The 14,632-nt window shown below is 40.8% G+C and overlaps 1 protein-coding gene across 2 annotated transcripts in view; it reads left to right on the top strand.

Moving 5' to 3' along the window:
- Positions 1-3,925: 3,925 nt before the first annotated feature.
- rap1gds1 (RAP1, GTP-GDP dissociation stimulator 1) overlaps positions 3,926-14,632 on the top strand; it is a 54,031-nt gene continuing 43,324 nt past the window's right edge. The window contains exon 1 of one of the 2 annotated variants that reach the window (XM_047386003.1): positions 3,926-4,292. In XM_047386003.1, coding sequence (XP_047241959.1) covers positions 4,289-4,292 — 4 coding nt within the window. In that variant the 5' untranslated portion in view covers positions 3,926-4,288. The remainder of the gene's footprint in view (positions 4,293-14,632) is intronic. The other variant, XM_047386004.1, reaches the window with a different exon arrangement.

Genomic DNA, 14,632 nt, shown 5'->3' with positions numbered 1-14,632 from the left:
TGGTTTGAAAAACATCACTGTCTACAGGAACCTGGAGACCCCTTGTCCAGGAGGGTCCCAGAATGCATAATGAGGACGTTCACTATGCTGCCAAAGACAAATTCTGACACGGAAAGGAAAGAGATTCCTCTAAAACAACCCAGCCCAGAAGAGTCTCCATCAGGAGTTACCCCTGCCCTTACTGCATGGTCCAGGATCAGTCTTGTTGTCAGCAACTGGAGAAACCACAAGGCTCAAGAAGGAGAACAGTCACACTTGACCAGGAGGGACCAACCATGATAATTATGATGAAAACTTGGACAGGCCAAGACTTGGCCCCCTTTCTGCAACTCCACAATGCCTGTAGTGAAGCCTGTTCACCTGACACAACTGCCTTACCTTAATAGTTAGTCTAAGACAATAACAATGTTTTAAAAAATAAAAATATGCATTTTATCCTTGGTGCTAAAGTATGAATCATGTGAGGAGACTGATGTTATTGGCAAGTAAAACATATTCTGTCACCCAGTGTAAAGGAACACCCTGTATGAGCTCACTTGTGTATGTATAAAACAAGTTGTGTTTAATGAAGAATGTAAAAAAAAAATCAAACATAGGTAATGAAAATGACTTGTCCATCGTGCTTTGTGGGTGAATGTCTTAAGTAGCCAAGGGCCCTGTACAAACCTGGGCTGGCTCTGCAATATCACCTAGGGGTAGTTCTGAGTGGCTTTTGGAAGGTGGGAGGAAGCTGGAGTACCAGGAGAGAACCAGGAGAGAACATGCAAACTCCAAACAGAAAGGCTCCAGCTCAGATTTAAAGCAAGGATCTTGTGAGACAATAGTGCAGGGCAACACCGCTGTGCAGCCCTGAATGAATAATGAGTGTTATATTTGTTGTAATATGGACTAGATTGACATTTGACCAATTCTTTGTTTAAAATGTGAAAGTTGAACACAGCTAGCCCTAGCTTGCGCTCAGTTCATAGCAGGTGAAAGGCTCAATTTTAAGTGAACGAAGGTGTTCTGTAGAGTCAATAACAGACCCCACTGTCCTTGTTTTTATGCAATATCATTTTACTATCTTACCGCTTGTCATTGTAGACCTTGCTCTGTCATAGTTATGTAAATCATTTAAAGTTTAAAGTAATTAAATTTTTTTAACTCTTGAATGTCCTTTTCATGTCCTCAAGCCAAATCCTTCTTGGCTGATGAAACTGACTAACTGGAAGGTATTTGTTAGGGGAGCAGAGTTAGTGGCCAAAACATGTTGTGTTGTCATTTTTTGTCTGATAAAAAGATCAAATGTATAAACTATTTTCTTTTATGAGCCAAAACCTCACTTTTTTATAACTTCGTGTAAACTAAAAGTCTATTGCATTTGATCATCTATCTATCATTTGAGCAATTATCAATGTAAGAAAATACTTTCTATTGAAAATGATTTAACTTCTTGCAAAGCATTAGGCAGCTGGAAAACAATATCCTGGATATAAAGATAAGCATGTTTATCAAAAACAGTATTAGCCTTATCTGTATCACGACAGGATCCAGATTACTGATTAATTCAGATGAAACAATGCTTTCATTTTTAGATTAACATGGAAACTGATCTAAAGCATTCCCAGTTGTTTAATTTTTGTTTACACATAAATTAAATTATGATCTGTGTATGATTGAGTCATTTCTGAAACACAGCTCAGTCAGGGAGGGGGTGGGTTGGGGGGTTCACAGTTTACAGAAACTCCTCATTGAACATATCAGGGGACTTACCTCACTCATGATGATGCTTAGGATTTTGGAATTAATAAAATTGCTTGTTTTCTAGTTAAATATTGTTACGTTATCTGATTGCTCTATTCCACTTGCAGCAACATGGGATGTTTAATACTGTAAATGTGTTAATATTATGTGACAATGCTGCCATCTACAGCATCTCTTCTATGATGTAATTCAGATTTTCCTTTTTCTGCCAATCCCAAATCACTGAGAGTGAATGCCTTATTTATTTATTTCACTGTTCACTTCAGGATATTCCCGTAAATCAGTGAAAGATGCTATTTTATTCCATGTTTAATGTTTACTGAAAAGTTACATTTTCCAGCTCTGAAGAACAGAAATATCTGTGGACACAAAGATGGGACCAAGTCATAGTTTTTCAAGTCAAAAGAAAGTCTCCTGTCTTCCAATACAGTGTCGAGTCAAATCTCAGGTACCTTTACAAGATATTTTATAAAATATTGTAGGGGATAGTTTTAATTAGATTAAAGATAACAGTTGCATTTAAGTAATATTTTGTTTAAAGATATTTCTGCTTGGGATGCATGATTGTGCATTTGGTAGCACTGTTGCCTTGTAGCAAGGTCTTCAGTTAGACTCTCAGCCAGGGGTCAATCTGCATGGAGTTTGAATGTTCTTCCGGTGCATGCGTGGGTTCTCTCCAGTTACTCTGGCTTCCTTAAACAGTGCAAAAACATGACTGTTAATTGGTTTCTCTAAATTGCCCTTTGGTAAGAATGGTTGTGTGTCTCTGTGAGGGTCACAGGGGAGCTCGAGATAGGCACCAGCTCTCCTGTGACCCTTAACGTAGGAAGCAGGTATTGAAAATGGATGGATGTTTGTGCTTTTCAATTTATTTACATTTTAAAGACTTTTATGATTTTTTCGTAACATTAAAGTTTAGACTGTTGACTTGACAAAGCAGATAAAGATGTCCCTTTGGATCCAGGTAACTGTCATGGCCTATTCCACAGTCTGCAAATGAAGAAAACAATGAGCAGACTTATCTGTATTAAAATAAAAATGGCCTCCATGTTAACCAACTATCCCAGAATAAACCTGATCTTATACAAATCCATGAGTTTTATCAGATTATTAAACTGATAAATTCAATAATTTATACAATTGTGTACAAGTGGACTTTGTAAGATATGATCACCTGTGTCTCACTCTGGTATGTACCGACTTTGTTTCAGATCGGGCTCAAAGCACAGAAACTGGACAACCACACATATTAATCAGAGGAAATCATTTAGTTTGAATGAAGGGAATCTTACTAATGTATGCTACGAGGTGAGCAGAATTTGGTGTTAACTAACATCACTGTATTTCTTCATGTTTCTCTTCTTAAACTTGATTGGATGTCGTGTTGGATCTGAGGATTATGGGAAATTACTATAAAATGGTGGGAATAAATTATAAATAAAGTCAACTTTAATTATTTCAAGAAATAAATAAATAACAAACTTTATAAAATACAGTGGAAGCTTTGAATACAAATTTAATTTGTTTGAACAATTACTTTTTATGATTAAAATTTGTATGTGAAAACCATAGATGACTTTGTTGGTTTCTTTGTTTGTTGTTTTTTTTTAAGGAAAAACTAGATTTCAAGATTTCATCTTGAGATATCCTTTTTGTAGAGCAAATCTGCTCTGGCACATGTAGGCAACCAGCTTCTCTAAATGGTATACTTGAAATACCACGACAGGACAGGTGAAATAAACTTAAATAGAATTGACTGACAGTAAAAAGTATATTTGGAATTCTGCGGATTTGTATCTCATTGAAACACAAGAGTACTTTACCTCCAGTAATGGACATCTTACTGTGGGATTTAAAGTAGAAAATGCAGAAAAATATATTACTAGCCTATATTGCTAATAGTAGTTAGCTTAGTTTGTCACTTAGGTTGTTACTTCAGAGGTTAATGTAACATCAGCTTTCATTCTAGATCATTGTATTTGAACAGCTCACAGTTTTGGCTATTGGTGCTTGTTAATCCTACATAACTATTTATCAGTAAATAATTAGTAGGCCCTACCACTAAAGGCAACCCAGCTACAACCTCAGTTTGACTTTACACTGAGAACCATGGTCCTAGTCATAGCCGCACATTTAAAGTTATACCGCCATCTAGGGGCAAGTGATTTGTAAAGCAAGCTGGTTTATTTTGAAGGTTAATAGCGGAAGTTCTTCTCTCCACCCCGCCTTATGACTTGACTGTGCCATGTCAGAGTGAGGCAGTATTTCAAGGAATCGCCAATCCGTGAGTGTGGCCTGTTGGTGTGGGCATGAGAGGAAATCAGGAGCGTTAACCAGGTAGTTCCCGGAGTACAGGCCGCCGCACGGTACGGCAGCGTCTATCCGAACGGGACCACCCGGCTGCTGCTGGCTCGCTAAGCTAGCTCACATCAAGCCGCTGACTGACCCAGGATTCAGGCGGAGAGCGGGGCCTCTGGCTGCTACGGCTCGGTTTTCAAAGATATTCTGATACTCTGTCGGTTTTCTGGAGCGACATCCTGCTGAGATGGGTGAGTAGACGACTAAGCGAACAGCTCACTCTGAGCCGAGTTAGCAAACAACTGTCCTCATTCAATGAAAACATGACGGGTTTATCACATGAGAAGAGGTTTTGTCACACAGCAGCCTGGGTGGGACGCTTGGTTTTGTCTCCGTAGTGATTGTCCAGTCATAGGAAGAGCTGACTGGGACCGAAATGTGTGTGCACGCGCGAACCTGCCTGCGCGCGCTCCGTTCTCGGGGTGGGGTAGCTTCTGCATCTCCATCATCTGACTTTCCTCCTCGAAGTCCTGTTAGCTCCTCAGATGTGCTGTGGCTTGCCCCGTTGGTCCCTGGAGGGCCCGCCGTGAAACGAATGGCCATCTACTGAAATAGCAGCGTGGTGTTGATGGAGAAGATGGCACTGCTCCATCCCCACAGCAGTTATGCAATAGGATCAAGCAGCCCACCTTGTGATGCTGCCTCTGCTGCTCCCACGGTGTCTGATGATGTGCATATGGGGTTTTTGAATCCCAGGCATGGTGCAGGCATTTTCTATGTGGCATCTGGACCAGATTATATCACATTATATCATGAGGGCTTTGGAAGATCTAACCTGTGATGTCAGCTGGTCGGAGCCTTGCAGTGACTGCTTCTACACTATCTGCAGTCTTGTCCCAATTTTTAGCTGTAGATTTGTAAACAAGTTCAGGATGATATGGTTCCCTAAACAGACACTTCATACATCTGATTAAACTCAGAAAATAAAGTTGTATTGATTTGTTTTTTCATGATGCACTAATCAATCAGCCAGTGATTGATGCTGGCAGGTCTGATACTGAGAAGTCCGTTCAGAAGTGAAAACTCCCACTTTTTACATATCCCACAACGCTTAGATGGGGATAAAAGAATGGAATAAAAATGTCCTTTATTGTTCCACAGTGGAGAAATGTAAGTGCACCAGCAGCAAAGTGAAAGGCATGGAAGCATACACACACACACACACACACAGACAGGTAAAATATACAACAGAAAGTAAGTATAACAGACAGTACAAGGGCACATTTTCAACAAAACTGTTGTGTACATTTACAAAAAACGTACAAAATATGTATGCAAACAGACTATTTACAAGAAATAGAAAAGCTGTACAAACAGCAGCAGGGATGTAATCACTTATTGATTTTTTTTTTTGGGAACAGTGATGATTATAAATGCTTACAGCTGCTGGGAGGAAGGCAGTGACGCAGTCAGAAGATTTTTACTCAGGTGGCCAAGACTGGAAGAACCTTTATGAATGATATGCAACACACAACCCAAACCCTTCCTGCTCCATAACCCTGAACCGGAATGAGCTGAATCATTAATATACATTTATACACAATACAATATTAAAATCAAATACTTGCTCTAGTACAGAAGTGCTTTATTTAAAGCTCGATAACAGGTATTAGTATCAAAATATACACATCCAAATCCAGCATGAATCAGTAAAGTTGCTTCAGTCTTACAGTAACCAAAATGGTTCTGCTACAATGCTTTCATATAAACTATTATAACAGCAGGTAATGCATTTATCTAGATACAATAATAGATACATTTTGGTGAATGCTTGAAAAAACTTGTATGAGCCGATCCATGTCAAGTCACTCTTCTAGCCTCAATGCTCAGAAAACCCAGGTTGCTCAGCTTGTCAGTAGACATAGTTGGGTGCAGATGGGTCTTAATTAAAGCATGCTGCTGTATAGCGACAATGATGTGAAAACAGATGCTGGAGTATTTGGGAAACAGAAATGTCAACAAGCAAAACGATAAGAGAAGTCTGAGCTCAAGCCAAGGATACAGTTTGCTCCTGAAGCATCTTTTCTGGCCCCCTTGCATTGTGTACGGAAAAGCTTCCATCTGAGGCTGAGACGGACCGGCTGGGACAGACTGTAAAATGTCTGGGAATTACATAAAATGAATATGTCAATTAAAAGCATTACCAGTGTCACAATAACAATAATTTAACATACACACGTTGTATGAAAAATATCGATTACAATGTTAGTTATCACTATTGTAAATACTCACACATATCCAGATACATCATGGTGGTGCAGCGTGTTTTGGGGCAGCAGAAAGAACCTCAGAGTCATTGGCATCAGGTACTGATGTACCTTCAGAATGATTCTCCTCACTAGATGGAGGGCCTGAAGATGATCAAATGTATAGGAGTAGTCATTAGTACAATGAATTACTCCTGGTGATGAACACATTCATTTATCTTTTAAAACTTAGTTTGAATATTTTCATTCTTTGCAAATTAATAGCATAACAATAAGGTTAAAAGGGGCAATTTACAGAATTTTACATAACCTTTAACCTCCTTTTACAAAGAGATGCTTCTGTAAACATTTGCTTTTAAAATGGTGATTCTAGATTCTCTAAAATATTTCGATTATATTATTCTCAAATCCTGCAGAACACATGTATAACTGGCAAGTCAGGAATGTGAATGTAAAAATACTGGCTGAATGAAAATTTATCTTGGACACATACAGACTATGTGAACATGACCTGCCATGCTGGCTAGAGGAAGCGCTCTTCATCACTGTCCCTAGAACGCTAACTGGACTGTCCCTTTTCACTGCTACTGATCCCGACTCACCATCAGTAGCAGTGACCGAGCCCGACACTCCTTTTCTTGAAGGAGCTTTCATAGTCCCTGCCTTTTCATGTCTGTTGGTAATTGTCCCTGGGGGAATGACAGCAATCAATCAGAACACAGCACCAGAGCTTACTAGGTACATTCTGGAGTTTGCTTCTCTGCAGGTGAACCTCTCGTCTTGTTGATGAGCCAGAAAATCATTCATTCCGCAGACATGTTTTTTAGTAGCAGTTTCTGGCATATGAGGCCATTTTGATGCGCAGTGTTGATGGTTACACTGTTTTCTTTAGAGGTAACTACTGCTAACAGAAGACAATTGTTTCAAGCACCCCATCTCTCTTTTATAGCGTTCATTCTGTTGATTAGATTGACAGAGGAAGACAGAGCTGGAAGCTTTTCATAGTGTTACCTGTGCTGATGATATAACTACATAGAAATGAAGTTAGCTGATTCTTTTGTGGCAGGACAAAAACAGACTGAACATGGGGTTTTGTTATATAGAAATCTTTTTAAGCTGATAACCTGTTTTGCAAAGAGTTATTACACATATAATCACTCTACAATATAATCTATGAACAATCTGAGCTGTTCCAGTAGAATAACTGTTCAAGGTTTGCAAAAGACAACTTTAAGTTACTGCCAAAGCTATTCACCATGACTGCACACATAGGGGAAGGCCATATGTCAACCTTACCCACAGAAATATCTTCCAGTTCTTTTGGCCAAGCTCCTCTCAGATGGCGAAAAAGACAGTCAGCATGTGTTCTGTGGTCAGATGAGTGTGTTTCATTTTCTATTGGGATGTCTGGGTGGTAGGCCAAAAAAAATGACTAAAACCATTAAGTAATGTGTGCAACAACCAGTGACCTCAACTAATCCTCCTTTTTATCTAAAATTCTTGAGAAGATGGTTGCTAATCAAATGTGTGAGCATTTCCACGGTAATGACCTTTTTGAAGTTTTTCAGTCCGATTCAGAGCTCATCATAGCACTGAAACAGCACTGGCGATAGTTACTAATGATATTCTCATAGCCTCAGATAATGGACTTGTCACTTCCTCACTCTCCTTTCTCTTGCTACTCTCCATGCACGCGTTAATGCATGATTTGCATCTCTTCCTGTTAAAATAAAGTTTTTTCCTTTCCACTGTCACCAAAGTTTTACTCAGTATGAGATGTTGCCTCATAGTCAACGACTTAATGGCTTAACTTAATTGGCTGTGCTTCCATATATACCTTTTGATCAGTTGGCATTCTAATCATTCTAATCTGAATTAGATGGTCTTGCATTATATTTAGGATCATATTGGACTAAATGTTAGAGGACATAAAACAGAATAAGTGAGTATCTAACTACTCTGGCTGTAAGGTGTTCATTGTGTTCATCCGAGAGACTGCCTGGAGGAAGAAACTGTCTATGTGGCAGCCGCTTTTTTGTTGCAGTCTGGACCTGTCCTGTTTTGTGGCCGAACCAAACCAGGCAGCAATGGACGAACACAGGATATACAGAATAATGGCAGTGTGGAAGATGACCAGCAGCTCATGTGGAAGGTTATATTTATTGAGTTGCTGCAGAAAGTACAGTCTCTGCTGAAGCTTCTTCCAAACTGCATCTTATGTGTAAAGGCCATGAGAAAGGGTGGTTCTTAGGAACCAGAAGTGATCCACAGTTGACACTGTGTTGTTCAGAATGGTGAAGGGAGGCAGTGTGGGTGTAGTTCTTCCGAAATCCACTGTCATCTCCACTGGCTCTCTTCTTCCTGAGAGCTCTGCGCTGCTGTCCACTCAAAACAGCTGGACACCTTGCATCAGAGGTGTGCTGTCCAGGATGTACTCACCAAGCCTGCTTTTGGTGAAGCAGAGGGCAGCGGATCCACAGAAGTCCGATTTTCTTTTTCTGAAAGGGGAGCAGTATGTCCATTTTGTTCACCAGGTATAGACGGGAGTGGAGGGTGCAGTCTTTTTATGCCTCGTCTTGCCTTTTCCTGGCATTCTCTGGATCCCTCTGGTACCTGGTTGTTGCCCGCTGATGACTCGATCACATGTTTCAGCCCTGCAGGACTTTCACTCTTCATGTCCGCCAGCACAGGGTGAACACAAAGCACCTGTGGCTGCTGTGTGGGGTCTAACAGACAGCAACAGATGTGGATGTGCCGATCTCCACCAGGTTTGGATGGGTAGAACGCTGAACAAGAAAACCATTATTTTACAGGACTTGTTCATGTCCCAAGCACTGGACTTCCTGTGTAACTGAGAAATGGTTGAGGGTTAGTGAGTCCAGTGCTTTTACAGAACTTTATTAGATGATAGCTTCTTTTTATACTCCCCACAAATGTTGGGCAGAGGAGGAGGGCTAGCAGCCTGTTTAGGAAACAATATAAATGGTGATAAACGGGTGGTAAATGGTAATAAAGCCCCCTGTCTTTTTCAATATCACCTAGTTGCTTTGAACTGACTGTTTGAGCTAGGTCGCTCTCACAGTGATCTGTGCTGTGGTCTACTGGCCTCCCAAATACAATATCTGATCTGTAGGCTGAAATTATGCCAAAATATGATCACGTTCTTATTGTGGAGGACTTCAACATTCATTTGGGCCTTCCTGACAAGCCATTGGCAAAGGACTTTTTAATCCTTATTGACTCTTCAAGATCCACACTGGATCTTGTTTTAAGTCATGTTTTACCTGTTTTTGACATAAAGCTCCGTGATAATCCTGTCTTGTTTGAAGTTTCTCTTCCTTGTACCAAAGATAATCCTCCTGCTGTTGTTCGATGCTGTCTTGTTTCTAACATCTTCCACTGCTGTTCAGTTCTCTGTTTAGTTTTTAATAATAACTGCAGCCTTTCTGAATCAATATATGATGACTGTGATGAGATCAGCTCTTGGTTTTGATGAACCTGTCAGTTTTAGATTCTGTGCTCAGTCTGGTTTTTAAGCGTTATACAGTACCGAATCTGCTTTTAGAGATGTCCTTTTAGCAACTGACTTGGTTGACTCAGGTGAATCATTATGCTACTAGATCTAGCTGCTGCCTTTGACACAGTGGATCATAAAATTAAAATTTCTTATTTAGAACAGTGGTTGGGTGTCTTAGCTACTGCATTGCAGTGGTTTAAATCCTATTTGGCAGAGCAAACTTTCTCTGTCAAACGTTGTATCCTTTGCCACTTCTCTTCATTGTGAGGTCCCACAGGGCTCAGTTTTAGGCCCCCTACTTTTCTCTCTGTGTCTGGTACCCTTTGGCTCTATCTTCAGGAAACATGGGGTTTCTTTCCACTGATATGCGGATGACTTCCTGGTTTATCTCTTAAACAAGCCAAGGGTTTCTCTTTAGACAGTTATTATACTGTTTAAATGTCTTGATAACACAAAGGCCAGGATGGCTTTGAACTTTTTACACTTGAACAAGCAAAAAACAGAGGTGACGGTTTTTGTTGACACATCTGAAACCTCCTCCATAGACCTTGGTTTTTTGGCTCAGTATGTTAGGCCGATCATCACAAATCCATGAGTTAAAAAGGATGCAGATCTTAAAATTTAAAGCCAGATCTACCTTTTTTACATAGACAGTTAGCCAAAATAAAGCTATTCTATCAAGGCAGCTTTTTGATACAGTAATTAATGCATTTGTTACATCTAGGCTGGATTACTGTAACATGCTGTACTTGAGCGTTTGTGATTATTACCTATTATCCATTAGGCATTTGCAGGTTGTGTAAAATGCTGCAGCATGACTTTAAACTGGAACAGGAAAGTTTTAGCACATTACTTCCAGTTTAACTTCCATTTATTGGGTACCTTTACATTTTAGGATTAGTTTTAATGTTCTTTTGTTTGCTTTTAAATCGTTTAACTCTCCTTTGTGTGATTTTATCTCAATATAAATTAACTGTTCTTTTTCTGGCCTAATAGTTTTGTTGCCCTTTTCCTTTAGTAGCCACTTGGCTCAACTCAGCTCTACACGGTTTGGATTATTTTCCACCTCAATGTAGCTGTGGTTGTCATTGGAAGGTGGCCCCAGAGTGCAAAAAAGTAAAGTGATGTGATTTGCATGCGACACAAAACAACAATAGAGGATATGAAAGCACTGGCAAACCTGCTGCTCAGCCTATGGTTTTTTGCCAGACTCAAAGTAAAAGAAGAGAGACAGAGAAGGCTGCGGGCTGCAAGACGAAACACTCTGGATAAGTACAGGCGAGAGTGGGAAGCCACGGAGCGTTATCAAACTAAAGGGCATGAGCTAGTCAACGTGAGGGTGACCAAATGTTACCTAACGCTAGCTTGCTATAGTGGTCATATACACAATAAGCCCAGCGTACAACGATGTAATGGTTTCAGATATTAGTTATTGTAATATGTATGGGTGTTTAGGCGAGCCTCCTAGTGGTGGGATGTTACTGTTTCCTCTTCTATGAACATGCAGTGGAACTTCAAAATGTCTGAACAAATATTTAACTTCCTGTGCAAAAAACTGCATCCAGCTCTGGAGCGACAAGATACAACTTTCAGTATTGGACATCTTTTTGGAGTCAGCATCGCAACTGTGTGCAGGAGTTTTGTGCTGCTGCTGATATTGAAATATTCTTCTTGCCATACCAGCCATGAGGCATAAACATGTATCGCTGTATCTCATTATGAATTTTCACAATCAACATTTGTCTTTTAGAAATGTCTTAAAAAAGAAAAGAATAATCCAACATTTGGATAATCGCTTTTGGTTTGGTATGATTTGGTTAACAGAATTATGAACCATGAAGTATTTGGTTAAAAAAAATTTAATTACAGTAAACACTAGCTCAGCATCAGGAAATACAGACGCTAGTATAGCGCAGAATTCCTTAATACAAAGGTTCTATCACTAAAGAATACACTCTCACACCCACAAATGTAGTGGTATGTAAAATGTCACCCAGTAAGAAAATTTCCTTGTTTAAGTTACCTTTTCTTTAGAAATTAGCCTTTTTATCCACATAAATTTCAATGAGAAATGCTTGGGTTGTACTATTGATTCCACCGGTGTATGCTTGGATAAAATAGGAAATTACAGTGCAATCACACAAGTAAAAATTATTTTAAATGTAAAGGCTCGCCAGTCAGTTCCATCAGATGGCCTCCATTTGGTCGAACCACTTCTAGTTTTTACGGTTTGGACCTCTTTGGCTGCTGTGGTCCTTGTAGACCGAACTTTTATACTTCTGGTATTGCTTTGGTGTCTGAGCTGATGTCCGTGGGCGGTCATTAGCTCGGACACATCTTTGAATACTTCATTGCTTCCGGTTGCTCCGTGTAGCTTCCTGTGTATCTTCTCCTCAGCCACCAAGCCGAAAAATGTCTGTTGTTGTACCACGGTGTCTATTCCAGTTAGCTTAGAATAGTCTGTCTTGATCTTTTAAAAATTGCGGGTCTGACATTTGTAACAGAGTAGCTCGAGTGATGCTGCTCCCTACCTAATCAGTGACCAACAGTGTTCTGATGTCATATTTTCACTCCGACTCAGCTTGCTTAGAAGTCTGGCCAAGTAGCCACTGAAAAAAGGGCTGGTACCAAGTAACTGTTACTAAAGGTATCCCTAATAACCGAGTAGAGACGAGTCAAACCATGCTGAGTAGGTTCTAGTGGAAAAAGGCCAACTTTAGAGAACAATCGCTGAGACCAAGGAACACAGCAGACAGGTCAGGGAGCAAGTTGCGGAGAGGTTTAAAGCAGGCTGGGCAAGGAGAGCATCTATCAGACAGGAATCCCATGTTAACTCTGGAGCAGCTGCAGACTTCCACAGCTCAGGTAAAATAATCTTTTGTCAGGGAAGCAGTTTGACATCCTCTTCATTTAACAGTGTATGAGACACAGCAAACATGGAGGAAGGCACTCTCCTTAGATGAGACTGAAACTAAACGTTTTGGCATGGATGTGAAAATCTGTGATTAGGAAAACTAATACTGCACATCATCCTAAACACACCATACTCCTAGTTAAAACTGATGGTAGCAGCATCATGCTGAGGGAATGCTTTTCTTCAACAGTGACCAAGATGTCTAGAGCTAAACATAGGACCACCCTGGAGGTAAAGGTGTTGGAGGCTGGTGAAGACTTGAGACATTACACGCTGTGTTTTGAACGGCCCATTCAAAGTCCAGACCCAAATCTATTTCAATGCAAACTGGTGTTCACAGACGGGCTCCATCCATCATGGCTGAGCTTGAGTTGAACATACAGGGATTGGACAATGAAACTGAAACACCTGGTTTTAGACCACAATCATTTATTAGTATGGTGTAGGGCCTCCTTTTGCGGTCAATACAGCATCAATTCGTCTTGGGAATGACATATACAAGTCCTGCACAGTGGTCAGAGGGATTTTAAGCCATTCTTCTTGCAGGATAGTGGCCAGGTCACTACGTGATACTGGTGGAGGAAAACGTTTCCTGACTCGCTCCTCCAAAACACCCCAAAGTGGCTCAATAATATTTAGATCTGGTGACTGTGCAGGCCATGGGAGATGTTCAACTTCACTTTCATGTTCATCAAACCAATCTTTCACCAGTCTTGCTGTGTGTATTGGTGCATTGTCATCCTGATACACGGCACCGCCTTCAGGATACAATGTTTGAACCATTGGATGCACATGGTCCTCAAGAATGGTTCGGTAGTCCTTGGCAGTGACGTACCCATCTAGCACAAGTATTGGGCCAAGGGAATGCCATGATATGGCAGCCCAAACCATCACTGATCCACCCCCATGCTTCACTCTGGGCATGCAACAGTCTGGGTGGTACGCTTCTTTGGGGCTTCTCCACACCGTAACTCTCCCGGATGTGGAGAAAACATTAAAGGTGGACTCATCAGAGAACAATACATGTTTCACATTGTCCACAGCCCAAGATTTGCGCTCCTTGCACCATTGAAGCCGACGTTTGGCATTGGCATGAGTGACCAAAGGTTTGGCTATAGCAGCCCGGCCATGTATATTGACCCTGTGGAGCTCCCGACGGACAGTTCTGGTGGAAACAGGAGAGTTGAGGTGCACATTTAATTCTGCTGTGATTTGGGCAGCCGTGGTTTTATGTTTTTCGGATACAATCCGGGTTAGCACCCGAACATCCCTTTCGGACAGCTTCCTCTTGCGTCCACAGTTAATCTTGTTGGATGTGGTTGGTCCTTCTTGGTGGTATGCTGACATTACGCTGGATACCGTGGCTCTTGATACATCACAAAGACTTGGGCCCTGTCCCAATACCCACATTACACCCTACGCCCCTCTATGAAGTGTTTACTTTGTACAAGTGCATGTAGGGGTTGAAGTGTGCAGGTTACAAGCGTGCAAAATTGGAGAATTGGGACAGTAGAGGTTATGTCATCGACTTGCACCTCTGCACCGTAACTGCAACATCAAAAAGGGCGGGAACCAGCGCTCTTTTCACAGTCTTGCTAATAAAAAAACTATTTAAACTGCAGCAAGCAATTGTTTTGAGGAGAATAAAGTGCAGGAAACGAAGGAGGCTTAGACACCAGACTCTCGCTGTGCCAGTGTTTGTTTGAAAGGTAACTTCAGTGTTATGGCCTACTGACTGCCCAGACTCACTCTGAACCCAGTGGTATCTCACAATGTTGAGCCTGGAAAACCTTGCTGTCTAAAGTTTACGCAGTTCTTATTATTCTGATTTGATGGCTGGTTACGTTGACAGTTGTGATTGGTTTTTGCTCAGAACGTCATCTGCAGCAGTGA

This window comes from Girardinichthys multiradiatus, chromosome 14 (assembly GCF_021462225.1).
Source record: "Girardinichthys multiradiatus isolate DD_20200921_A chromosome 14, DD_fGirMul_XY1, whole genome shotgun sequence".
Lineage (NCBI taxonomy): Eukaryota > Metazoa > Chordata > Actinopteri > Cyprinodontiformes > Goodeidae > Girardinichthys > Girardinichthys multiradiatus.
Note: the sequence above shows the minus strand (reverse complement) of the source record. Positions and strands in the feature narration are given on the sequence as shown.